Source organism: Lolium perenne, chromosome 7, assembly GCF_019359855.2.
Source record: "Lolium perenne isolate Kyuss_39 chromosome 7, Kyuss_2.0, whole genome shotgun sequence".
Classification (NCBI taxonomy): Eukaryota; Viridiplantae; Streptophyta; class Magnoliopsida; order Poales; family Poaceae; genus Lolium; species Lolium perenne.
The window spans coordinates 237,506,530-237,534,324 of record NC_067250.2 but is presented as its reverse complement, the minus strand read 5'-3'; the positions used below and the strand labels follow the sequence as shown (position 1 = coordinate 237,534,324).

Here is a 27,795-nt window from a genome sequence, read left to right as displayed (position 1 = left end):
CTTTATATTTCACCGCAAAAAAAAAGCTTTCTTACTTTTATACATATATACTTTCCTTTTCATTTTCATGTTTGCTAAATAATTCAGTCGACATATATATCTGGTCAATTTTGTACAATCAGTAATCTGCCTATTTTTTTCTTTGTACTTCATGGAGTAGCTCTGGAGTTTTTAGTGCTCAGCAAGCGGAAGATCTTTGTCTGAAAGAATGTAGAGGAGAGTGCGATGTGTGCTTATTAGAGACTTAAGTGTTATTTCAGTAAGTTCGAAATTTGCATGAGATGTAGCTTGGTCGAATTTTTAACTCCTATCTGGCAGAAAAATGTACCAAGGAACGAAAGCCAAAAAAAAGCTATGAAAACAAGGAAGTTATAATACACAAAACACATTAATGGGATAACATTATCCGCAGCGTGTTCTTTTGCTTATATTATTTTTTGTGCTTATTATACCTTATATAAAAGGGCGTTCAAATCACGTGTTGTTAAACTTTTGGTGATGTTGTTGCTTTCGTGGAGCAGACCTATGGGAAGGCTGCTGGAGATTGGCTACATGAAAAAATACAAGGCGTGGAAAAGAAATCGATTTGGGCTTCAATTAATATGTCAATTTTATTAAAAAACCATGTCTGTTACGAGGTAACCCTGTGAGCATATTGCTGATGTACCTTTTTACAGGAACTTTTACTCTTCCGCAGCAACGCGCGGGCATTATGCTAGTTTTGGTAGTCTATAATGTATTTGTAGCTTCCATCTTTGTTAAACTTTATAAAATAGAATAGAATCTCAAATTTGTTGAGACACCGATGTCTGCATATGTGGAGAACATTCAGATCAATCACCTGAATAAAGCAGATCGATCGGTCACCGTGGGACGGTTGCACCCTGGTAGACTTTGTCATGCCTTTTTAAATTTATTTAATTAGATTTTCTTAAAGTTCACCGCATCATGTATGTATGAGTATATGGTGTGATATTCAGATTTTTGGTTGTACATCATGCCAATACACAGGTCGAACATAAAAAATTGAAACTAGTTTTATTGCAAGGAAGAAATGCATCTCTTATCTTACGCAAAAGGAAGCAAAGCAATGCACGAATTGATCTAGAGCGGCTTAGCTTTATAGGCGTTTGTTCATTAAATTTGAGATCTGATTGGCAGATCCAAATCTCTTCAAACGTGGAAGGTTGAGATATCATACTACAGTTACGTTATAAAATTTCCTTGCAAATCTTCTTGCAATAAAATCGTTTCTGCCAGCGTGCAAAACCGTAGGAGGCTACCCTTGATCTGTGGCTAATTGATTGACCATAGATTGACCAAGTCTGGAGCACGAGCACAATTGATGTTACCTTATTTTGATGTTACCATAATTTTTTGATGTTACCAGAGATATCTTATACAGTACCATACTTAATCTGTGCATGGAGATATTTGGGATGTGACTTGATCGAACGAAGCTGAGATAGGGAGAATAGATTAGAGTGTCCGAACTGTTTTAATGACGACCACCAAAGTACGTTGAGTGTCAAACGACCAACTCCCATTTAATAGTAAAGATGCATGATATATACATCATCCATTTGTTTACTGCGCACGGTGACTACAGAGGCACATACGAGTGCTCAAACTAGGTCTCGATCCGTGATCTGCGAAAACAGCCTGCGACATGGTTTCGATCCGTATTCTTCATCTCCCTGAACTAGTTGATACCATACTCCTGGTAGCGTGGAGAGCATGGCATCAGCAGATTGAAGCCACCCATGACAAACCCCCTTCCCTCGACAGAGGGCTCGCCACAATTTTTGTGTGGTCACTTGAAGATCATCAAGAACGTTCAAAGTGCAGCATACCTGATTTTTTCTGTACATCCGAAAAGATCCAAACTATTCCATGAGCTCAAAAGAAGTACAAAGCACCCCAAACATAATAAAAATTGCATCGAGGTCCTTAGACCACCTAGAGATCGCTACTGCCGCCAGACCGAGCCGCCGGGCTGCCGCCGCGCCGCTGTCACTGCTCCCTTACCGGAGCCGGCCTAACGTTGTTGATGACAATCGGAAAGTTTTCGTGCACGTGCCCCTAAGGACCAACCCCTGTCATCACCAATGAACCCTAGAATTGATCCAAATCTTCTAACACCAAACATATAACAACAGCTGTAGACCGGACAACGTCCACCACTCAAGTGAAGCGGCGACTAGACGAATCCCCGCCCTCCTTAACGCCACCGGCGAGATCGCCGCCCACAAGGTGGATGAGGAGTCGGGTATACCTTATTTTTGTCCCGCACAACGTTGATATAGCCACCATAACGACGATGTCGGTTGACCAAATTCTAACTTTCAGGTTTATACTATAGTACCGGAGTTTGAAAATTCTTGATGATCTTCAAGAATTATTTTTGTCCCGCACAGCGTTGCCATAGCCACCATAACGATGACGGTTGACCAAAAAACATATTTTGCGAACGAGTTCGGAGTTTTAGAACGGTGGACCAAATGAGTTGCCAAATGTTCGATTTTTAAAGTGACAATGTATGACAACCGGCAGGATTTCATGTTGACACGTGGCAACTCATGGTTGGGTCTGTACCCTGCCACGTCATATTGAATTCCTAATTTTTTAGGTGATCTTGCTGAGACTAATACAATTTTATTGTGTACACAATGAAAATTGCTAGACTGGTCTTTTAAGTGATGTAACACTTGCATGATTCAAACATGTAGTGAGAAATATGTTAGGTAAATGCACAAACTAAAGAAACACGTGTGAATTTTGTGCCACAATGGTCAGACGGATTGGTTGTCGCAATGGTCAGATAGTACTCCCTCCTTGCTATAATAGTGGGCATTGATTTCGGCGAAAGTCAAACTTCACTAACTTCAACTAAGTTTATTGTTTAAATTATGTATATCTATAGTACCTAATTTATACCATGGTAAAATATACTACTTTATGATGAATCTGATGGTATTGATTTGAGATTTTAAATGTTAATTTTTTGATATAAACTATCAAAATTTATACACTTTAACTTTAAAAAAAATCTTATAAACACTATGCTTTTGGCATAGAGAAAGTACGAGTCTTCAGGTGAGATTTTTTTTGACCGTTCAAGTGAGATTGGACATTGGAAAGGCGACTGATCTGAATTTCAAAGTGAGATTGGACACTAGAAAGGTGTCCGCCCCTGCTAATTGTATACTGTCCTATGATTACAAATTTAGAATCCAAAAAACTTTTGGAAATCCTTCGATTCGAAGAGCTTTCGACCGGCCGTATAATTAGAAATTTAGAATCCTCCAAAATGGTTTAATTTTTTTTGAGCTGTGGTTTAAATAACTTTTGATTTCAAGAAGGAAAACGCTTACTATCAACCGACCGATCCCGGCGGAAAATCGGTCGTCGCTGTCCCGCGCGGTGGATGGTCTGTGCAAGTGTTTTCTACTTTGGTGGACCCCACCACGTTGTCCATGCATGTCGTCTCCCGTTTTACTAGCTACTAGGACTGCATGTGGCCTACTGTAGCTAGACTGCAGGTTACATGCATGCGATCATTTTTTTAACTAGCACTCCACTCAATCTTTGATCAGCAACAAGATAGAACCTACATCCATAGTTGTCTTATTTGTTATACATGCATAGATGCTTCCAAACATTTTTTTCTGTAACCGGCTTTGATTTTTGTTAAAATAGCTTGTGAGTTTGTTGTAAATTAACGTGTATACATTTTTTCCTTATTTCAGCCCACACTTTTTTATTGCCACACATATGATTCTTTTGTTGTAATCAGCTTTGATTTTCGTGAAAATAGTTGGTGATTTGTGTTGTAAAATAATGTGTAGTTTTTTCCCGCAGTTGTTATTGCCACAATTTTTTGTTGTTGTAATCGGCTTAGATTTTGTAAAATTAGCTTGCAATTATTGTTGTAAATTAGATTTTTTTCTTATTTCTGGCCCATACTTGTTATTGCCTCGAATGTTGTAATTGATTATGATTTTTTGTTAAAATAGCTAGTAATTTTTGTTGTAATCAACATGAAGATTTTTTCTTATTCCACGCCTACACTTGTAATTCACGCAAACACATGGTTTTTTTTTGTTGTAATCAGCTTTGAATTTTGTTAAAATAGTTAGTGATTTTTATTGTAAATTAAAGTGCATATTTTTTATTATTTCACACTAATACTTGTTGTTGCCGCAAACACATGATTCTTTTTATTGTAATCGTTGGCGGTACTTGTTAAATTAGCTGGTGATTTTTGTTGCAAATCAATCAACACCAAAAGATATTCATTTTGTAGCACTATTTTCAAAAATGTAGACATAGTTTGTTGTACATATTACTTGAACCATGCGTCTGAGTAATATTCTTCAAACTTTAAGCCATCTATACCTACCCTCGCTTGTATCTCATGCTAGCTAGCACGTAAGGACAGCCACGCTAGCGATGATCAGCTTCACGTGCAAGCATGCAAGGAAATAGCGCTGCACCATGAGCAGAGAAAAGACAGCAGCATGCCTACATACATGACCGACAAAAGGACGCAGATAGAAATGACAGCAACAGGTCCACACCTACAGAAAGAAAGCGACGTCCTCTGTCTCCACTCGATTCTACGGATGGATGAGCCTAATCACACGGCGCGCGTGCGACCGATTTCCCCTCCGGGATCGGTCGGCCGACGGCTAGCACGGCCCTTTCAAGAAGGAAAACGCTCCTATTCCCCCGGACGATGGATTGTGTTGCTTCCTCCGGATCGCCTGCACGCCACGCGTCCTTCCTGGTGGCAAAACATCAGCGATGGAGTGAGACCCACCGGAGCTTCTTCCTCCACCAACCGTCTCTCTCTCCCGCATCCTTCCCCACTCGCCCCTGCGCACGCATCGCCTGATCCCGGCGGGGAGCTCGGACCGGCTCCCAACCACGCGCCGCATCCGCCGTCCAACCAGGCGTTGCTGGCCCATACCTCGACATCTCCTTTTGCCAAGCTCCGCCTCTACGAGCTCGAGCTCGTCATCCTCTCCTAAAGCGACGCAGGCGAAGGAGTTGACATGCCCGATTCCGCGACGCCGACCGCAGGCGCTTGCTGGAGCTGCGAGGAATGGGAGCCGATGCTGCGAGTGGCGTCGGCGCTTACTACATAGGGCGTCGGCATCTGCTACATGTGGCAGTGGCGGTTGCTACTCAGGACGCCGGCATCGGCGTCTGCTACATGTGGCGGTGGCGGTTGCTACGCAGCGCGCCGGTGTCCGCTACAATAGGCGGCGGCGGTTGCTACGCAGCGCGCCGGCATCCGCTACAATAGGCGGCGGCGGCTGCTACAGAGGGCGCCGGTGTCCGCTAGCGCTGCTACAGAGGCCGGCGATTCGCTACAAGCGGCGCTGGCAATTGCTGCAAAAGCCGGCGGCGGTTGCTACAAACTGGGCGGCGTCATGCTGCAAGGATGCCTGCGAGACCGGCGGCGGTTGCTACAAACAGGGCGGCGGCGCCATGATGCAAGGGCACCGGCGAACCTGGCGGCGAAGCTACAAGTCCAGGACGGCTGTGCAGCATGCGAGCGGCCGTGGTGCTGCCGGCACGGACGGCGGTTTTGCCAGCGCCGGCGGCCGTTCTGACGACGCGGGCTGCGGTTCTGCTGGCGCCGGCGGGATGCAAGCAAGAGTCGACATTGCCGGCATCCTGACTTCGTTCGTGCGGTTCGTGCGGGTTCAGGAGAGGAGATGAAGTTTTCTTATGTGTTTTTCCTTTTTTTTCGTGCGGGAATGTTGACCCTCATCTGATGATTGTAATCATGCGCATCGAACAGCGCAGAAATCCTCCGGATGGAGCGACCGACCCGTGCCCTTCCAAAAGCGAGCGATAGAGTGGGTCCCACCACGATCTTATCTTAACTCGTCTCTTCCATCGATAGGAATGGAGGCTACACCACACCCAGGCAGCGCCGCCGCCCACGCCCCATGGATGCGCCTCCGCTCCCGGCGCCGCCCACCTCGCGCCCGGCGGCCATCCGCCGCGGCCATCCCGGCCCTCCTCCTCTCCCGCGCCGCCCGGAGCTCCATCCATGGCGGCCTCCCTCCTCCTCTCCTCCCGCGCCAGCCGCCGCCGCCCCGAGTCCTCCGCGCCCACGGCTCTCCGCCTACCAGCAGAGCGCCGCTCGACAGCGACCTCATGGCCGTCCTCCAAGCCACCGGCATCGCGGCCTCATCGACGTCCTCCGGGCTGCCGCCATGGAGGTGCTCCAAGCTGCGCGCCGCCGGTGTTGGCCGCGGCCCCACGCAGCGCTGCCGAACCTCCTCCATAGCGCGCCACTACTCCTCCTCCACTGCATCCCGAAAGACGGCGTTGTCCTGCGCCTCCATCTGCATCCCGGCGACCGGCGGTGTCCCGCGCCTCGACTTGCATCCCCGCCGCACCTGATGTGATAGTGATGGTGTTTTTGCCCCTGTCGTGATGGTGTTTTTGTTACAATAGCTAGAAAACTTTGACTATAGTATACATTTTTTGCTATCAAGTTTGCGGCGAGATTTTCCGGCGTGCTCACCAGAGATGTCCGTTTTGCTACAATAATAAACCTTTTTTTATATGGTTTGCTACAATAGAAAAATAAATTTGCTACAATATTTGTGGTTTCTTGCTACCATAGCATATATTTTTTGCTACCAATTCTCCGGCGAGGTTTCCGGCGACGTCTCCGACGATATCTCCGGTGATGTCTCGAACTTTGCTACAATACCCGATTTTTTTTGCTACAATAGTACAACATTTTTGCTACATCGTCTCCGGCGAGGTCTCTGGCGAGTCTCCGACGAGATCTGTGTGTATTTTGGGTGAACCGTGTTTTGCTACAATTGTGTTGATTTTGCTACAAACGAACCGTTTTTTGCTACTTTGGTACATTACGGTAGCAAAAGTGGGACTGAGGTATACTGTGACACGTGTCATGATCTAGACGGTCCAATCAAGCTAATCCAACAGCTGTCTACCCCCGGGGGACGCTCAGCGTGACACTTCCTAATCGCACCGGGCCTCCGCCTCCGCGGTCAGGCGATGCTTCCCTCCATCCTTTCAAAATCAAGAAACGTGCCGTCACACCGCCGGCGTCGCCGTCTCCGTCGTCTTCTCTCCTCTTCCCTCGGCAGAGCTACAGCTGTCGCACCCGCCACCACCATTACAGCATCACCACCTCCAAGCTCCAACTCGCACCTCGCTTCTTCTCCTCATTCCTACAACCAATACGCCTCTATCCTCCAATCCTGCGTCGCCGCTGGTTCCCTGCGCACCGGCAGGCAGCTCCACGGAAGGCTACTCGTCTCGGGCCTCGGCTCCGACACTGTCTTAGCCACCAAGCTGGTTGATCTGTACGCAGCCCGTGGCCATGTCGAGCACGCGCGCCGCCTGTTCGACGGAATGCCCAAGCGGAATGTGTTCCTCTGGAACGTGCTGATCAGGGCCTATGCACGAGAGGGGCCCCGAGAGGCTGCAGTGCAGCTTTACCGCGGGATGGCAGAGCATGGTGTGGAGCCAGATAACTTCACGTACCCGCTGGTGCTCAAGGCGTGCGCCGCACTCCTCGACCTGAAAACCGGGAGGGAGGTGCACGAGCGTGTCTCGGGCACGCGGTGGGGCGAGGATGTATTTGTTTGTGCCGGTCTTGTGGACATGTATGCCAAGTGTGGGTGCGTGGACGATGCTCGAGCCGTGTTTGATGGGATTGCGATGAGAGATGCTGTGGTGTGGAATTCCATGATTGCTGCTTATGGGCAGAATGGGCGGCCCATGGAGGCGCTTTTATTGTGCCGCGACATGGCTACAAATGGTGTAAGGCCGACGATTGCCACTCTGGTGAGTACAATATCAGCAGCAGCTGATGCGGCTGCTCTACCTAGAGGGAGAGAGCTGCATGGGTTTGGTTGGAGGAGGGGCTTTGGGCAGCAGGATAAGCTGAAGACTTCCCTTGTGGATATGTATGCCAAGAGCGGGTGGGTTCAGGTGGCCCGCGTTCTCTTTGATCAACTCACGAAGAGGGAACTTGTTTCCTGGAATGCCATGATATGTGGATACGGGATGCATGGCCATGCTGACGAAGCGCTCAAACTTTTTAACAAAATGAGGGTCGAGGCTCTAGTGACTCCTGACAACATCACTTTTGTTGGGGTTTTATCAGCCTGCAACCATGGAGGTATGGTAAAAGAAGCAAAATATTTTTTTAGTTTGATGGTGGATGTGTACTCCATCAAACCGACAGTGCAGCATTTCACTTGCCTTGTGGATGTTCTTGGCCATGCTGGTAGGTTTGAAGAAGCGTATGATCTCATAAAGGGCATGTCTATGGAACCAGATTCAGGGATATGGGGTGCACTTCTCAATGGTTGTAAGATTCACAAGAATGTTGAACTAGGTGAACTAGCCCTGCAGAAGTTGATTGAGCTTGAGCCTGAAGATGCTGGTAATTACGTGCTTCTATCAAATATCTATGCTCAGTCTGGGAAATGGGAAAAGGCTGCAATGGTTAGGAAGCTAATGACCAACCGAGGCCTGAAAAAGATCGTTGCTTGCAGTTGGATTGAGTTGAAAGGGAAAACACATGGATTTCTTGTTGGTGATGCATCTCATCCTCGATCAGATGAAATTTATGTAGAATTGGAGAGATTGGAAGGTCTCATGAGCGATGCTGGATATGTGCCTGACACCATGCCAGTTTTCCACGATGTGGGAGATGATGAAAAGAGGAACATGGTGAGGGGCCATAGCGAGAGACTGGCCATTGCATTTGGGCTTATTAGTACGCCTCCTGGGACAAAGCTTCTTGTGACTAAGAATCTTCGAGTTTGTGAGGACTGTCATGCTGTCATCAAGCTGATTTCGCAGATTGTGCAGCGTGAAATCATCATAAGAGATGTTAACCGCTACCATCATTTTGCAAATGGTGAATGCTCTTGTAAAGATTACTGGTGACCCATGATGACTAAACTAGTTGAATTTGGCAGCATGTGGCCGTAGTGCCAGTCTTGTACTCTTCTAGTTGTATGACAGAAGATAGTCCTGTCCAAAACAGTTTACTGCAATGCTGTTCTACCATACAAACTAAGATTCTGACTAGGCGAGCTGGAAGCTAAAAAATGCAAAGGTGATGAATTTGATATGGAGCCTCTCATGCATGTAAAATCATTCAGAAAAATAAATTACCATGTTGAATGTGGGATATCTGGTTCTCCACTGGTCTTGGTTTACTTGAATCCCTGTCAGGAGTGGTGTAGACAAAAACCATCGAGTATGAGGTGCAAAACGGCTCTCCTCTCTCCATCCCCATCGTACTTCGTCCGTCAATCCTCAATGGTGTTGAATCCTCCTTTAGTTCATGATGGAGGGCCTCCTCTGTTGGGATTTGTCGCCGTGGTTCGCCCTTGCGAGCGAGGTGCGTCGACGTTTTGGTTCCACAGTTCACTTCATGCCCTCTTCTTTATCCAAGGCGTTCTTTCTGGTGGGCTTATCCCGTTCATCATTCTTTCTCTCGGTGGCATAGGTGGATCTAGCACTCAATGCTGTCTTGGTGGTGATTGTTTGGGGGTTTTCAAGTTCTTAAGCTTTGTGACAAGAGATTTCGGTTCTCTGTTGCCTCAGGTAAAGTGAGCCACTTTGTTTATGATCTTTGGGATATAATTTTTCCAGATTTTCTATGTCAGTTTCATCTCTTTCGTGGTGATCCACTGGTACCAATCTTTTCTCATTTTGATGCTCCTGAAGGTGGTTGGTTATCTCCTTCAAAGGTTTCAAAAGTGATGTATCTCCGAAGTCTCATGTCCAAGGTCCTATGGTTATTCGTACTAATATGGAGGTTTTACCTAAAAGTGCTATTCATGATCTCGGGTCTTCTGGTGAATTGGCGAAATGTGGTTTTCATGTTGATAAAACAAACATTCAGATTAGCTGCCTGCATCAAGGTCCAAGGCATAGGCTTCTCCAGCACCTGTGGTCTCATCTTCAACGGCACCCCAGAGTTCTTCACATTCTAGAGATTTTCATGCAACGACAAGCTCTCATTTGAATTTTTGAAGTCTTATCTTTTCTGTCTCAACGGTTGACCCGAGTTCTCAATTGCATGGGCTTTATATTCGGGGAACTAATTTTCTGGTGACCTTTCTTGCATGCATATTAAGTCTCGAGAGTTATTTGTGCATATATATGATTCTGAGACAGGCTAAATATCCGGATTTCGAAGTTCAACTGGTTCCTGCCAGGGCCGATGTACATTGAGTGGGGACCTGACAACCGGCTGGGGAGGAACATGGTGTGGTTGGAGATCCTCCTCCCTCTCATGTCACATTGGTCCTGGTGAATTCTCCAGTCCCCTATCATTTCAGAGCTACTAGTGTACTACTTCGGCTGGCAACAGACATATTACCTGGGCTCTCATATTTTGGATTGGGAGATCTATCCTTTTGTGGCTGGCCTGCTTGGTTTCCCTACTGCTGTTATCAGCAATTATCTTTCTTATATTATCCCACGTGTACTAGGAGAGCATTATTCTATGTTCAGTTTAGTCAGGCACGATGATCGATGAAGGGCCAAATATGAGTGTCGGTTTTTGAGAAGGAACCCTGGGTTTTGTTTCTAGTTTTTCCTCTTGATTAAGAAACTGAACATTATGGCATTAAGGCTGTATCTTGTTTCAGGAAATTGTTAATTTGGCATCGTCCTGGTGTTAAGAAGTCTAGGGCCCTTGTTAGATTTTTTATCAACAAAATTCTGCTGGTCCCACATAGTTTGGTTTTTAAAAGATTTGCTGACATTGGTGGCCCAGGAAGATCCTGGTCTGTCCCTGTGCATATCTTGAACGGTAGGAACCCCACTCCTGGTCTGGCTGGCAATGAAAATCCAATGCGTCCTATGGGGGCATCACCTCACTCTGATCAGCCCCCCCTTTCTGGGCGAGATTATGGTGAACACCTGCTTTTGCACACTAGCTAGCTGCTATTTAATAATATTGGTCATGAGTTGCTACATGGTGTTAATTGTAACGCGGAGTTATCATTTCTCCTTTGTTTTTCTCTTCAGTTTTCCTAGTGCTTTTGCAGCTATGCAGAGCCATTTCCTTTGAAATACAATCGAAATTAAATCAAGTGAGCACAAATTTGAGCAACAGTGCAATGAAAATTGTGTAGTACTCCCTCTGTCCCATAATATAAGATGTCACTACAACGTACTAACTCCTTGGTTGTAATAACATCTTATATTACGGGATGGAGGGATTAGTTCCCATTACCTCCTTTTCGTGTGTTCACAAACCATGGAGCTACCGCACCACATCTCTGGTGCTTAGAATGATGATATATATTACTGTAGTGATAAATGTTGATGTAAATTAGCAGGAAACTGATATGACTAGGTCTAGACTCTAATGTTTAATTACATCAATGCTTTAAGTCAGAACTCACAACCGATATGAGCTTTCACATAGTAATATTGTATATCGAACAGAAAGAAGTTGAACTGAATCATTGTAATAACCTGACTTTCATACATAAGAATACCATACATCGGTGTTCTATAGCGATCAATGTTGATACGAATTAGCAGGAACCGTCAAGAATCTCTTAGTGGTTCAATTAATGGTTTCTTTTAGTCAGGACCCACTGCCGATATTAGCTTTGATTTTCTGCAGTGTGTTTGTCAAATTTATTTTATTAGCATTTTTTTTATCTCTATGTTATAAGTTTCTGTAGTCTAGTACTAGGTACAATTGGTACAATTACTCCGACACTTTATTGAATTTTTTTATGTGAGATATTGTTGATGCGCATCTTAATGTTTTCATTATTGGGGAAGTTTGTGAAGAATTGTCCATCATGGAAGTCCGTAGTTTTATTAGCTTAACCTTTTAAATTCATGGTTAATAGAAAGACCAATATACAAAGAATGTGATGCTTTCACATAGTATTTCAAATAGAAAGAAGTAGAACATAATCATTTGTAATAACCTGACATTCATACAGAAGGAGGATCATACATCTGTGTTGCAAATAACAGTACAGCATATTCACATCACTCTTATTCATATCGCATATAAGAAGACCATAGTAACATGACTTGGGGATATCCAGGGCCCCTCCAAGCAGCACCTCTTACTTAATACCATGACTAAGAAACGCTGGTGCTCTTAAGACGTGGGATACATGGTTGTGCTCTTCTGGAGTCCCCAAGACATGTGCTTACGCTTGATAAAGTCAGAAGCCACCGTATCCACATCCTTATCCATGTCATCTTTCTTGATAACATTGGCATGGTTATCCTGAAACTTTTGGTTGGCTTGGCGAGGTATTGTTCCTGTTGCTGCTTCTTTCTTCATCGCACTAGCATCGTTGTCCTGAAATTTGGCATGGTTTTGGTGGGCTTGGAAATAGAACAGACGAGTGTGAGACATTGCTCTGTAGCTTCTTGCTTGAAGGTATGAGGAAATGATGAAAGGGTAAGAATTGTGTTGCAGCTCTGATGTTTTCTTCTCCTCTTTTATAGGCCAATAAAGATACTTATCTGAACGGCAAGTGGGCATCATATTCTCCACTTTTTACAATTTTGGGTTTTGGACTAATCTTTCGTGTTTTCTTTCTTGTCCGCTTTTTCAGTCAAATTTGTAAGGCGTTGAGTGACTACGTCGTTATCTTTTAAGTAATTTGGCTAGCTAGGGTTCTATCCTAACATGGACATAAGGTTAGTTCCTTCGTCACATTTTCTCTTCCTATTAGTAGCAAGCATTGAGTAGTATTTTCTCTTCCGTTGATAAAGATAAGCAATATGATCTAGTTTTTGTTACTGCGCTAATTTCACTGTAACTTGAGTTGATTTCATCCTAATCTACAGGAACTCTGATAGAGTGATAGTTGTGCTGCACCATTATGTAATATATTCAGTCCACGGTTCTACCATGTTCTTGTGCCTGCTTCAAATCCTTTTTTTCTAGATGTGCACATGACACCAGAATCATGTTCTAGTGTATAGATGCTGCAATTATTACATTTATAAACATGTACGATGTTTCCTTTTGGAAAAAAGCTACCATCATTGTTTTCATGTGATTCTCAATGTATATCTTTCAGTTTCTCGAAAAGAACTGGATGCCTTTCCTGTTGCTCAGTCAACTTTTCAAGAGCCTGAATAATATCCTGCAACCACAAAGGGGCCTAACCGCTGCTTCCTGTTTAGTGAAGTGGATTTTCTGCACAATCAAATGAAAAAGCATGTGAAAGCTTCTGCCTGGTGGAGTGGTGGTGTTCTGCGGGTCAAGCCGGGCGCTTATTTTTTGACGAAGTTCGGCACGATATAGATTGGTACCAGAAAGCAATCATATGTAGATATGCTCCTTGGAAGATGCTTCATTCATCCTATGGGCAGCATTATCTGCGGAACGTTTATCACATGGACATCTTGATACTTTTATATATCGTTTATACGACGGAAAACGTAGCAGCTTAGATTCTAGAAAGCGTGAGTGCTTGGTTGTCATAGTTGTATGATGCCTGGCTGAATCGCCAAACTTCACACATATCTTGTGCTGGTGGTATTATCATCTTACAGAATTCCAGGGCTAGATTATATAGCGCACAGCAGTTTGTTTTCTTTTTGGTTGTATGTATGTTTTCCTGACACGCATGATATGTTTTATGAGTTTTGTTACATGCAAGTTGCCAGATTTCTTTTTCTTGGGTGAAGGCATTATTCTGTGATGACTATGATCTGTATGGAGCAACTGTGATGTGTGTGCCCTATTATTGGATATACTGACATAAAATGTTCATCCTCTCGAGGCTGACTGGGAGCGCCTATTGTTCGCTTTAAGCGGAGCGTATCTCGCCTCCGCATACGGTTGTTCGAACGATCGGCTTAGATGGGCTCGGCCCGTTTAAGCGATTTGCTTTCGCGTGTACTGAACCGGTCGTGAGTTCCAGTGTATCTGCCCCTCGTGAGTTCAACTTTTCTTTTTATTCCGTTCAGTTTAGATTTTAAAATATGTACAAAGCTGAAAACTGAACAAATTAAAAACCGAAAAAATTTAAAAGCAAAAAAATTAAATCGAACAAAATTCAAATTTGAACAAATTTTTTATTTGAACAAATTTCATATTTGAACGAATTAGGATTTGAACAAAATTTCGAAATCTCAACAAAATTCAAAAACCAAACAATTTGAAATAAAAAAAATTAAAATCGAACAAAATTCAAATTTCAACAGATTTTAAATTTGAACAAATTCCAAATTTGAACAAATTCCAAATTTAAACAAATTCCAGATTAGAACAATTTTATAATATGAACATTTTTTAGATCAGAACAAAAAAATTGAACAAATTTTGAAATCAGCAAAACCAACAAAAACCAGCAAAAACCGACAAAAGAAACCAACAAATGCTGAAAAAAAAACCTGGAGAAACCCACAAAAACCGGACAGACTAGATGCTAATGGGCCAGCCCACCCTGTCCGCCGCTTCAGGCGGGAGCGAATCGCTCCCGCACTGAGCGGGGAATAGGAATTGCCAGGCTGGGGAGACTGGCCAGGAGAACTGGAGAGCGTAGATTGCAGACAAGATGGACCGAGCATCACAAAATGCTAAACGGCCCATGGTCATCATTCGCTCGGCCCAAAATGAACTATCTGATAGAGTACAGTGATGGGGGGCCCAAAATGGCCTCGGCGGCCGGCGCCTCCGTCCGCCGTCTCCCTGCCCTCACCGCCGCGCCCGTCTAGCCACCTCCATCGCCGTCCAGCCCTGGCAGACCTAGCATTCATTCGCCGCCCACCTCCACGGCGCGAGAGACAGGATCGAGCGAGAGCGCCATGACACCGCTAGGTGCGCAGCAGCTCGCCGCATCCTTCAGCTCACCGCACGGTGTACAGGTGCTCGTTTCCTGCTATTGTTCTACAGTACTTGGTTCTGTATCTGTAGTTTATCATAGAATTTCTACGTTCTGCACTTAGTTGCAGGCTTGCAGCAGCTTAACCAAACAACAGATAAAATTGGGGGTGGAGTTCAATTGCTGTCAGCTAACTGAACTATTACTCTTACTCCGTACTTGATTTTTATCTGTATGTTTGCTATTAATTCTTACTAGATGTTGGTAATTCCTTTCCGGTGCAGATCGAACGTTTGGAAACTCACAAAATCCACATCGAAATATGTTCTGTGATTTATCTAGGTGTCGATTGACTTGCAACGTCTCCGTGGATCATGACAACATGACCGTTCTATGCAAAATGTCCTACAAACTAAAGAGGCATTTAGTAAACTTTTTTTTTCCTTTTTGCAGCACACACCATTGGAAGCCCAAAAAACCACAAAATGCAATATTACAGAGCTCAGCCAGCTTGCATCTGGTTCTCAGTGCTCCCTTTGATGGGTTGAAATCACCTGGACCAGAATGTGTTGACTGACTTGTGAGGTCTCCTAAGTCATCATGACCAACAAGAAAAGTAGCATTGCATTTTAATGTGGAAGTTGCGATCTCACTTCCACACCGCGTCAAGTGTAATCATGAATATGCAGCAGCAAGGCAATCTGAGATTCAGAGGTGTCGAAGCAATCTCTCTCAGGCATCTACAGGTGATGAATCTACTTTTCCCCAAGAAACCTTAACAACCATCTGTACCATCATTAATTATGGTGCCTTATCAGCACTTTTGCTTATGATACCGCGCTAAGAAACTACTATTGGAGAAGGCCTTAGAAATTCATTATCTGTTAGTCTTTTACATTACATGATTCTGTATCTGTAGCTTCTCTCCAGCTGTCAGAATTATTATCTTTTACTTTGTGATGCCCTCCGCTGCGGCACGACGACGGTCATGGTCATCTCCTTTCACATTGCATCAAATGCACCGTGGTCAACACTCATGGTCTTCTCGAGTACACCATGGTCAAGGTCATCTCCTTGACATCGCACCAAATGCAGCACTGCCACATCCACAGGACCATGTCCTTTCACATGGAATCAAATACGCGTCATAGCCACTCAGGTCCCATTCCAGTTTTTTTCGGGTCAACTGTAAGTCTCTCTAGCCATAAATATATGCATTAGGGAGGCAGCCATGAAATTAAGTGTTACCTAGAATAGAAGGCATGCACTGCTGCCTGGCCTCAACTTCTATAGTGCAAGGTTGTAGTGTAGAACCGTCGATCGATCATGGGCATCTTGGTATTGGTTATCTCTGTGTTGGTACTCGGGTCACTAGGAAAGCTAACAGCTCTGTCATTCCTAGTTGTCACAAGCCAGCAGACTCCCAAGGGAAACTGGGCGCAACCATCACGTCTTGGTTTCACGCTTGATGGCTGCCCAACGAGCTGCGGCACTGTGATCTTCACCTATCCCTTTGGCATCGGGTCCAGATGCTCCCGCGGGCCTGACTTCAACCTCACCTGCAACGACGCCACTCAGCCCCCCAGGCTCTTCTTGCGCGACGGCATCACCGAGGTGACTGACTTTGGCGATCCTGTTTGGAACTCAAACTTTATATGGACCTCCTTCTCTCATACGATCCCCATGAAACCTGGTGTCAATGTCTACAACTTGTCTCTGAAACCGCCTGGGAGGTCCTTCCATCTTTATTCTGTTGATCTAAACATCACCGGCTGTGACCTGGAGGTGTACTCTGTTGAAGAGAACGCCATCCGGTCGATCTGCGCAACTGTGTGCCCAGATCCAGAAATCACAGAGATGGTAGCTATGCACAACTGTGATGGCTTTGGATGTTGTCGTGTACAAGTGGAAAACTATGCCAGCACTCATAAGTTCAAACTTGTCCACAACACAAAAAACACGAGCACAGGCTCCAACCAGACCTCTCAGTTGTGGGATAAAATCAGCATAACTACTGATGGCTTAAAGCTCTCATGGGATATAGGGAATCAATCTGCCTGTGTTGCCTGTATCAGTGACCATGCTGAGTGTGGCTACAACTACGCTGCAGATGACCCCTACATGACATCAAGAAGTGGCTACAACTGTTTCTGCAACGATGGATATACAGGCAACCCCTACATTCCACATGGCTGCTCCAACAATGACAAAGGTAACATTTTTTTTCCTAATTGAGTGGCGAAGCATTTTGGGCATTGGTAGTTTGGTACATGCTAACCTTTTACTGATCAATTTAGGGTATAATCCGATTCTGAGCAGGGCTGATTGCAACCGTTGGTGTGGTAACATTAGTGTGCAATTCCCATTTGGCTTCGAAGAGGGCTGCTTTGCCAGGGAAGAGTTTCACTTCAACTGCACAAATAGAACATCATCCGCTTTCTTGTTGCATGAGGATTTGGAGATAATCGGCATGGATGTTAATGAAGGGACCTTTAATGTCACCGTTGCGGACCAACGATTGGGGGATCCCATGTCTGATGGACCAGAACGAAGCGGTCTTTTTTCTGCATCGGGGTTATTTCTCTCTGTCAAATGGGTTGCTGCTCATCTAAGTTGCGCAGAGGCCCAACGGAATAGGTCGGGATATGCTTGTGTGAGTATCAACAGCAAGTGTGTGGAAGTAAGCGCTGATGAGAGGTTCTATGCTGGTTACCGTTGCAAATGCTCAGATGGCTTCCAAGGAAATCCATACATCCAAAGTGGTTGTCAAGGTACTCCCTACCTCTAGGATCACAAATGATACACCCCGTTCCACTGGAGAAAATTGTACTGCTAGCTATTTCTTATAACTCTCTAAAACAAAGTTTTGCCTATGCATTTAAAGGCATGTATTATTACAGTAACTGCATGTTACTATTAGCCAGTGATTACTTCTATGTTTATCAATGTTTTAAATAGCCGGCTATAGGCTATAGCCGCGGCCTCCCAAAACAGCTATAGCCCGGCTATAGCCGGCTATTGAAGGACTTTGGCACGTTTAGCCGGGCTATAGCAGTTAGACGCATCATGCGGGAAAGGCTATAGCCGGCTATTTTAAACAGAGATGTTTATCATTCATTTATGTTTCGCGTAATTGGCTGATGTGCTGTTTTACGTTAACTGGATGGTTTACTTTGGTCCATGTTAGTCCTATGACTCATGATATAAGAAGTTCTAAAAAATGTGCAATCCAAAAAAAACTCAGGTTTCATGATCAATGCACAGTAGATTTTTTTACCAACATGCACAATATCAGTTGCTCTTATAGGTAGTCGTGACATATATTTTCATAACATACAATTATTTCTATTCGAAACAAAATATTTATCAACTTGGACAATATCTAACTGATATTATAGATTGTCATGAAATATATTTTCATTGTGTATAATTATTTCTATTTGAACAATATATTTTTCTAAAATGTATATCAAAGTGTTAATATGAAGACCATGGCGGCGGCCTAAAAAATCCGAATCAGTGGAAGTTCATATTTTTCAACGCACCTTATCAAGACTTTGTTATTCTCAGATATTAATGAATGCCTTCAACCGAACAAATGTAAAGGGTTCTGCCATAATACCAAAGGAAGCTTCAGGTGTACTAGTTGTCCTAGCAAGACTAAGTATGATCCATTGAAAATGCAGTGTACTAAGCTAAATCAGCCTCTACTCTTAGGTAATACTAAATCGTTGTTACATTTATGATAGACACGATAGAACATAGAACTTAAAGATCTTAACGTCTGCAGGTATTATTATTGGGTTGTCCTCTGGTTTTGGTGTTCTACTTCTGAGCTTCAGTGCAGTACTTCTCACGCGTAGGTGGAAAAAGAATGTTCAGAAGCAACTACGGAAGAATTATTTCCGGAAGAACAAAGGTCTTCTCCTACAAAAGTTGGTGTCCTCTGATGAGACCGCAAATGACAAAACAACGATTTTCTCATTAGAAGAGCTTGAGAAGGCAACAAACAGCTTTGATCCTACACGTGTCATTGGCCGTGGGGGCCATGGCTTGGTTTACAAAGGCATGTTATCAGATCAACGTGTGGCTGCAATAAAAAAGTCTAAGGTCATAGAGGAGTGTGAGATCAGTCAATTCATCAATGAGGTCGCGGTCCTCACTCAGATAAATCACAGAAACATTGTGAAGCTCTTTGGATGTTGTCTCGAAACGGAGGTTCCATTGCTGGTGTATGATTATGTATCCAGTGGCTCACTTTCTGAAGTTCTCCATGCAGATCCAAATAATGGTGTTTCTTTGTCTTGGGGTGATTATTTAAGGATTGCCTTGGAAACAGCTGGTGCTCTGTCTTATCTCCACTCTTCAGCTTCAATATCTATCTTCCATCGGGATGTGAAGTCCTCAAATATACTCTTGGATGTGAACTACACAGCTAAAGTTTCAGATTTTGGCGCATCAAGATTGGTTCCTATTCATCAAACACACATTGTCACGAATGTGCAGGGTACATTTGGATACTTAGATCCAGAGTATTTCCACACTAGACAGCTAAACGAGAAGAGCGATGTGTACAGTTTTGGTGTGGTACTAGTGGAGTTGCTTCTTAGGCTGAAGCCCGTTTTTACAAGTGAATCAGGCACAATCCAGAACTTGTCAAATTATTTTCTCCAGGAGCTCAAGGAGGGGAGAATCACAAGTATTGTTGATTCTCAGGTCCTTGAGGAGGCAACTGAGGAAGAGATCAACGGTGTTTCCTCTCTTGCAGAGCTTTGTTTAAGACTGCATGGTGAAGAAAGACCCACCATGAAACAGGTGGAGATGGAATTGCAAAATCTGCTAACAAAACGGGTGAACTCATGTCAAGCTGATCCAAGTAATGAAGAGAAGATGCAACAAATTCCACTAACTCGAAGAAGAGCTAGAACTACTCGCCAATCTTCTGCAGCGGAATTGGGAGAGAGAGTTGACATGCGTTCAGGAGACAGCCAACGATGTTATAGCTTGGAGGGAGAGTTCATGTCATCTGCTAGCTTACCACGTTAGACGAGTCTGTTGAGATCACGTAATAGGTCAATTTATGGCTAGATAATTTAGGGCATAATGATTGTGTAACTTTCCAAGGTTGGAATTATGCCCGTTTATGTATGTAACCTGAATTTTATTACTTTGAGATGTGGAGTGAATCACTGGCATGTGTATGGTGTTAATGAGACTAGGGTCTTTGGATGAGAAGTTCCTACAGCTAAGTACAAAAATGCTAATTTATAATATTCATAGTCATACCTCCAGCATCGTGATTATTCATTCCTTATGTTCTTTAAATTGTCGTTGAACTACAACTGTTGTTTCTTGATCCTCCCATAATATGTTGCTCTTCTGTTTGATCAGTAATTTTTTTTAACTTTCTCCGCTTTCAGGTAAAGAACTTTATAGATATGTGGAACAAAGATGATGACTTCCGCAGTTGAAGCAGACAAGTTTAGCACTCTGAAAATCATTCAGAGAAAAATAAATTACCATGTTCATTGTGCGGCATCTGGTTCTCCACTGGTCTTGCTTTACTTTAATCCCTGTCAGGAGAGGTGTAGACAAACTCAACCTGGGGCTTCATGGCTTCATGCTTTGAGCAAAGATTTCATGCGGATCAGGTACAGTTCTAGTTCCTGTGTTGGCAAGATTTTATCGGGAGGGCTAAGTTTTGTGCCCTGATACCAATTGAAATTATGCTACTGGCATTGGCATTGCTTTCACTGAAACTACTGGTCTACACTACTATAGAAAAAATGGAAATAATGATGAAAATAACAATGAAAAGTTGATACAATTGCGCTCCTACAAAGTAAAGTAGCCGTTCACTTTAACTGTTTGTCTTATTTGATCTATTGTTTTCCATGTCTTCTCTCAATAGTGGAAAACTACCCGTCCTACTGGCTATAGAATCACACGAAATGTCCTTTATCAAGTCTGAAATTCCTTGGCCTTTTTTGTTCATGTTGTCATGGGCTGCGAATGGAAATCCTTTCACAATAGCACAATGAACGAGGCTAGTTACGTACAATGAGAATGGAACTTCAATTAGCATCCGTTTGTCCTGGCTTGTCAGCAGTGGTTTATCTCCATATGAAAAATCAAATCTAGCTTTGGTATGTGTTGCTCCTTCTGCATTCGTCCTTGAGGAGATCTTAGTCCTGCTGGTATTTCTGGGAATACGTAGATTTAGGTGTGATTTGCACATGTAAATGGCTTAACAATGCTTTTGCCAGATCAATGGTGTTATATAAAAGGGTGGAATCAGAAGTAGTCATTGAGTGCTATAATCTTATCTTTGATTTGTTTACCTTCTGTTGAATAGTAAGTTGGTTTTCTCATTTTTATTTCTTCTATGCATCTTGCCACATTTATTTGATCATGGAAGAGCTCAAAACTGAGAGTATGTTTCATCAAGGTATAGTTGCAGAACCTGTTTGCTGAACTTAAACGAATGGAACCGAAAATCTCCTAGGATTTAAGCTTTCATTCTTACTTGGTATCTGCAGAACAAGGGCTGGAACCACCATATATACAGCTCTTTTTTTTTCTCTTGACAACTTTATACATATAGTATTAGTGGATCAAGATGGACACTAATAAAATGCCGTGTAGATTGGGATTGGTAGTGGAATAGTACTAGCAGATATGACTTCCGCTAGCTAGTCAGCCGTCTCTTCTGACCATGCTGCTGTAGAGACAGGCTGGATTTGTGTGGCGTCACAATCAGCACACTGTGCAGCTTGCTCCACATTTCCACAATGCAACATGCATTTCTTCTTCCCGGTGCCTGTCCTAGTCTTCGTGTAATGGGAAGACTTCGTCTTGGCTCCATGCTACTACAGTTAACGTCAATATATTTTCTTTGAAAAACCCTTGAATTGATAATCTGTACTGCATTACAGTCTTGAAGCAAGATTCATCAGCTCTGACATGGATGTCATCCTCTACAGTTGCAGTCCCATGGCTTTGCCTCGCCGGCGCCTCCTCCTCCTCGCTGTCATCGTTGTCGCAATCGTCTTCCTCCCACAGGTGTTCTCCCAGCTTCCCAACATATGTGGGACAAAGGCCAATGGCAGGTATGCCTGCCCCGATTGCTCTACCTCTGCTGCAGCCACCTCAAATCGCAGCGCCGGCTTCGAAGCCAACCTCCTCGAGCTCCAGGCCTCTCTCCAAAACATGGCCCCTGCCGACGCCAGCTTCCTGAACGCCACATTCGCCACCACTGACGGCGACATGGCGGACACGGTTTATGGCCTTGCCATGTGCTTCGCCGATGCCGAGCAGTCCGACTGCTCCGCCTGCCTTGCTGGCGCGGCAGCTGAGCTGGCCGGGACCCGGTGTGCAGGCCACAAGGACATGGTCCTCTGGTACTCGCACTGCCTCGTGCGCTACAACGACACCGCCTTTGGCACTGCAGACACGTCGCCGGCGCAGCGGTTTGACGTGCCCAACCCCAACAACTTCTCCAACCCGGTGAGCCTGGGTGTGGCACGGCAGAGGTTGGCCTCTCGGATGCTCCCCGCGGCGGCGGCCTCGGGGGTTCGGTTTACCTTCGACAGCGAGGAGGTCACCGCAAACACGACGCTGTATGGGCTGGCGCAATGCTCGAGGGACCTCCTGGCCGAGGAGTGCAGCCGGTGCTTGGCGTCGCACACGGCCTGGTTGGCTGGATGCTGCGCCGATATGGATGGTGTCCGTCTCAATGGACCCAGCTGCTACCTGCGCTATGAATTCATGGGCTTCATCCCGAGCATGCCACCGTCCATGACGCCACTACTACCTCTAGCTCCAGCTTCTGTGCCAGGTACTCCCTCTGGAAGGAAGAACGCCAGGATATACATACTAGTTGGTACCCTGAGCGCATTAGCGCTGCTGTCCTTCTTTCTTGGAGCACTCCTGTGCTACAAGAAGAAACGGTATTTCTCACTTCCTCCCATGCCCTGGAAGAGGGACACGCCAAAGATTGAATCTTTCCTGCAGCGGCAACATCCGAGGAGATACAGCTACTCGCAAGTGAAACAGATGACGAAATCTTTCGCGCACAGGCTCGGCCAAGGCGGAAATGGCGTGGTCTACAAAGGCAGCCTCCCGGATGGCCATGAGATTGCTGTGAAGATGCTCAAGGACAACAAAGACGTCGATGGTGAGGATTTCATGACCGAGGTCGCCAGCATCAGCCAAACCTCCCATGTCAACGTCGTCACGCTGCTGGGATTCTGCTTGCAAGGGAGATCGAAAAGGGGCCTCATCTACGAGTTCATGCCTAACGGCTCCCTCGAAAGGTACAGTTTTGGGCAAGCCACTGAGCACTCGCTCGGCTGGGAGACCCTTTTTGACATTGCTGTTGGCATCGCGAGAGGCTTCGAGTATCTGCACCGAGGTTGCAACGCGCACATTGTGCATTTCGACATCAAGCCTCACAATATCCTCCTGGACCGGGACTTCCGGCCTAAGATCTCCGATTTTGGACTTGCCAAGTTGTGCTCCCAGAAAGAGAGCACTATCGCAGTGTCCATCGTTGGAGCCCGGGGAACGATCGGGTACATCGCGCCCGAGGTGTTTTCGAGGGGAGTAGGGGCAGTCACTAGCAAGTCCGATGTCTACAGCTATGGCATGATGGTCCTTGAGATGTCTGGGGCTAGGAGAAGCATGGACGCTGACGAGGTTCCTGGTTCAGAGACCAGCAACAGCAGCAAGTATTTCCCCCAGTGTTTGTATGAAGGTCTAGATCAGTTCTGCACAAGGGCCTGTGAGATCGATAGCGAGGCTACCGAGCTGGTGAGGAAGATGGTGGTGGTTGGGCTGTGGTGTGTGCAAATCTCCCCCTCGGGTCGGCCTTCCATGAGCAGAGTGGTCGAGATGCTGGAGAAGAGCACTGAAGAGCTTCAGCTACCACCACATGGACCTTGAACACGCAGACGCTTTGTGTATCATTGTGAAGGAATAATGCAGTTAATTGTACAACTCATTGATCGATGGATGCTTCGTTCAGGTTACTGAACTCTTTGAAACTAAAGTGAATGGTTTCATTCGGTGATGTATGCACTAGCATTTCTTGTTGTGCCCTTACTCTGAATTCACATCTCAAGTCTTGAAATTATTGTGTACAGGACAAGCCCAACGGCCATTTACATTTTTCTATCCGCAAATAACCACAACAAAAATATATGCGCTCAAATAATATTAAATTCGAGGGAAATAAGCTTTTGCATAGTTCAATTTTCCTTTAACCATTCTTTGACATTAAAGATGCAAGTCCACCTACTATTAGAACGATGTCTTTGATAATGAGTAGTTCCAAGTCTTTTGGCTCTCTCATTCCTCCTTATCTCTCTAGCAGGCTTTCTCAATTGCTTAGCCAGTCCTCGCCTGAGCTGTGCGTCTTCAGGTACTAGTTCATATACTCATTGTCATCATCATCTGGCAGTTGGACAGGTGGTGCATATTCAAAGTGTTCAATTGTCTGCTGCTCTGCAACTTTAGAGTTTACAAGTGCTAGCTGCAGTGCAGCTTCTCTTTCAGCAACATGCTGCTGCACTGCATCTTCAGAATCAACATTCGGCACTGCATCTTCAGAATCAACATTCGGCACTGCATCTTCAGAATCAACAACATGCTGCTGCATTGCTTCGTCAGGGTCAACAACACTCTTCCTCCTCACTTCAAGCTTACTAGGTGCTGCAAATGCAGGGACTTTTTTTAAAACGGGGACAAAAGCTTTGCCCCATTCGATTAATTAAGTATAGTGTTTTACAAAACCGTCAAGTTTTATTACACGAATTACTCTTCCAGCATCATTTCGCCCAAATGTTTCGCATCCGCTAGCATGCAAAGATGCGCCTCTTTCTTAATCTTATCGAACACTATATGTGTGGGAGCTTGCTTGTCGTGGAAGACCCTAGCATTGCGTTTGGAGTAGAGCCTCCCGACATCATGCTCCACCAATCTGAGATGCCAAAACCCACCCAAAGCCTTGTGTTGATGGCCGGAATACCCAACCAATCCTTGATGAGGTTCCAAAGACGAGTGGTGAAACCAAGGAATGAAGAGATGATCCACGGATTCCGCACGAGTGGTGAAACCGGTCCGCCATCTAAATCATATTTTGGTTTGCAATCCAAGCGAAGAACTTGACTTTCGAAGACGCCCATGGTTTCAAACCGATTTATTCATGGATGAGTGAATTGATCCCAAGAATTGCACCTCGTAAGTCATTTTGGTTTAATATTGGCCATTCGTTGTGAGTCTCCACGTGATGTCATCCTCAATATCTTGGCGTAGTTGAACATTGGCAATTAGGGACCAAAGCTCAACAAATTGGGAGAGGTGGTCTAAGGTAAAAAGGACGTGCAAGTAAATTTTCCCCACCCATGGGCCTTCGTACATCACTCGTGAGACCTTCCAATTGTTCCTTTTGGATGTGGCATAGATGAGCGGGGCTATGTTATTGGGCTTGCTTCCCTCAAGCTACGGGGCTTGCCAAAATGGGGTCTTCCTCCCATTGCCAAGGCTGATTACCTCTATGGCTGGAATAAGTTTTTGGAACTTATACTTGAACGAATCCAGCATGCTTTTCATTATCTGCCCCCAGATGGTTTTTTTAATGAAAATTCTCTTATTGGATTATCTCCTCACCATTTCATACTTCCCGGTTGATGTGGGCATTACCCTTCGGGTAACTAATATTGCGCTACCTCCTACAGGCCAACCAGGGGCCCATGAAGATCATCCACCAACCAAGGTGGGCCGCTATGTCGGTTCGCATGAAGGATTCTTGAAGGGCAAGGCAAGGAGACGAAGAATCAATGAAAGTTAGATATAGCACCCTTTATAATCTAGTCGTACCCGGACAGATCTCTCGAGACCCGGCTCCCAATATAAGGGCCAGGAGAGGGGCTGCCGAGGGACACACGATCAATCTAGCCTTAACCACCGTAAAGTCAAGACTTAGGTCATACACAAATCTAGCTTCCCGTCGAGTTCTTAGTCAAAGCCTTCAGCTACCCCGTTGTAACCTGATATTCTCAATAATCAAGACCAGACAAGCAGAAAGTAAGGGTTTTACCTCGTCGAGGGCCCCGAACCTGGGTAAATCTCTCTCCTCGTTTGTTTGGTATCCGATGTCTCCTGTTAGCTTGCAGGATTCCGTCAACCCTAAGCCCCTCAAGGTGGGCATTGCCGAGGAGTACCCTCGACAATTGGCGCCGTCTGTGGGAACCCTGCCGGCACAAGGCACGTCATCGGCAGTTCCGGTCACATCAGCAGCGTTTGTGTTGACTTCACCAACACCTTCAAGTCCAAGAAACTCTGTTCGCTGCGGATCCTTCGAATACGCAACGTATGTTGAGGCCTCGCATCCGATCTCTTCAGAATTACGCGGCGATATGGATACAACCTTCGGAGGAGTTCACTTCATCATCGACTCCAAGGATTTCTCCGACTTCCCAGTTCAAACACGTCAAGCCTAAGGACTTCGGCTCCGGAAATCATCGGTACACTAGCAACTTCAGTAGGATCATACAGAAACAGCGGCGAAATCAAAAGTCGCTTTGGTAGCAGAGAGGAGCAAAGAAAGAGGCGAAGGAATCTACGCCATGAGGAAGAAGAACGAGCCGCAAGACGCCCTCGACAGTGCGAAAAGGGCTGCTGCAATACGCAATCCAGCAAAAACCGTCTCCGAACGCCTTATCTATCGGCTACGGAACAGCTCGACGCACCATGTTATATGCACTCTTATATCGACCCAAAGGATGGCGTCGAGAAGGCCACTCATTTACTCAGAGATTGTCGGCAGTTCATCGACATCCAGCAGTTCTGTGACGAGTTAAGAGCCAAGTCAGAAGCAAGAGCTTGTTCGGCAGAAAAAAGAACGGTAACCTACAGCTACCCGAAACAGTATACACCGGGCGAAGATATCTACGTACGAACCGAAGTTTACCCTGCATCTCGAGGTCAAGTAAACATGATCCATAAGACCAGCTTTTCGAAGAGAGAAGCCAAAAAAATTTCACGAGAAATAAAGATCGCAGAGGTAGCTATGGCAGAGGTACCCGAGTATATCGATTGGTCCGACCAGAGCATCCTGTTTAGCAAAGCAGACCACCCGATAGCCGTTCCTAGGGCCGGCCACGCTGCCCTAGTTCTTGAAGCACAGATCGGAGGATATAATATGAGCAAAGTGTTCATGGATGGATGAAGTGGTTTAAATCTCTTGTTTGCAAGCACGATGAAAGCAATGGGATTATCTGCCGATATGCTAAAAGAATCTGATACTGCCTTCCATGGAATCATCCCAACCCGGCTGACATAGGCATCCCCAATGGGCCTGCCGAAGATGGTACCTGGGGTTTGCTTAAGGCCCACGACTCGATGAATAAGAAGATACGGAAGCCCAAGTTGTAATCAAGGAAAGCTAGAGTTGTATTAGGAATACTACTTGTAATCTTGCGGGACGGGTTGGAAACCCTCCCGGACTCTGTAAACTTGTATGTTACGAATCCCTTGGCTCCGCCTCCTATATAAGGGGGAGTCGAGGGACAAAGAAAGGGATCGATTCATTGTTCATGCAACCCTAGTTTTCATAATCGTCGAGTACTTTTCGGCTGAAACCTTCGAGATCTACTTGCCCTCTACTTCCAACTAAACCCTAGTCTACAATACGTAGGCATTGATAAGTTAATCCCTTGTCAATTGGCGCCGTCTGTGGGAATTAGAGGTGTCAAGGAGCTGATCTCGATGGCACGTTCAAGATCGTCAACTTCATCAACTTCGAGCAACACAATGGACAGAGGTAAACAGATCGAAACTGGTCTAGTCGATTTTGTACCTCACCAGCCCTCCCGTTTGGATGCATATGCGTATCTGGAGGAGCACATGGAGATGACGTTCGGAAGGTTCCACTTTCGCGTCG

At 45.1% G+C, this 27,795-nt stretch overlaps 3 protein-coding genes across 6 annotated transcripts; all 3 read left to right on the top strand.

The window, feature by feature from the left end:
- Window positions 1-6,999: 6,999 nt before the first annotated feature.
- On the top strand, window positions 7,000-13,591 carry LOC127314019 (pentatricopeptide repeat-containing protein At1g08070, chloroplastic). 3 transcript variants are annotated; one of them, XM_051344488.2, is made up of 3 exons: window positions 7,000-9,421; window positions 9,530-9,627; window positions 9,751-13,591. In XM_051344488.2, exon 1 carries the CDS (start codon window positions 7,054-7,056, stop codon window positions 8,959-8,961), a length of 1,908 nt encoding a protein of 635 aa, XP_051200448.1. In that variant the 5' UTR covers window positions 7,000-7,053; the 3' UTR covers window positions 8,962-9,421; window positions 9,530-9,627; window positions 9,751-13,591. The 3 variants fall into 3 exon arrangements, with proteins under 3 accessions (XP_051200448.1, XP_071679303.1, XP_051200447.1); XM_071823202.1 differs by having other exon boundaries at window positions 7,000-9,627; window positions 9,751-12,714; window positions 13,101-13,591; XM_051344487.2 differs by having other exon boundaries at window positions 7,000-9,627.
- Window positions 13,592-15,604: 2,013 nt separating this feature from the next.
- On the top strand, window positions 15,605-20,065 carry LOC127314017 (wall-associated receptor kinase 5). Of its 2 annotated transcripts, XM_051344483.1 has the most exons (4): window positions 15,605-17,064; window positions 17,150-17,623; window positions 18,423-18,569; window positions 18,643-20,065. In XM_051344483.1, the coding sequence occupies exons 1-4, from the start codon at window positions 16,179-16,181 to the stop codon at window positions 19,896-19,898; spliced, it is 2,763 nt and encodes a 920-aa protein (XP_051200443.1). In that variant the 5' UTR covers window positions 15,605-16,178; the 3' UTR covers window positions 19,899-20,065. The 2 variants fall into 2 exon arrangements, with proteins under 2 accessions (XP_051200443.1, XP_051200444.1); XM_051344484.1 differs by lacking the exon at window positions 18,423-18,569.
- A 241-nt stretch (window positions 20,066-20,306) lies between these two features.
- LOC127314018 (protein SUPPRESSOR OF NPR1-1 CONSTITUTIVE 4) lies at window positions 20,307-23,936 on the top strand. The gene is made up of 2 exons (XM_051344485.2): window positions 20,307-20,503; window positions 21,836-23,936. Exons 1-2 carry the CDS (start codon window positions 20,307-20,309, stop codon window positions 23,793-23,795), a joined length of 2,157 nt encoding a protein of 718 aa, XP_051200445.2. The 3' UTR covers window positions 23,796-23,936.
- The last annotated feature ends 3,859 nt before the right edge of the window (window positions 23,937-27,795 follow it).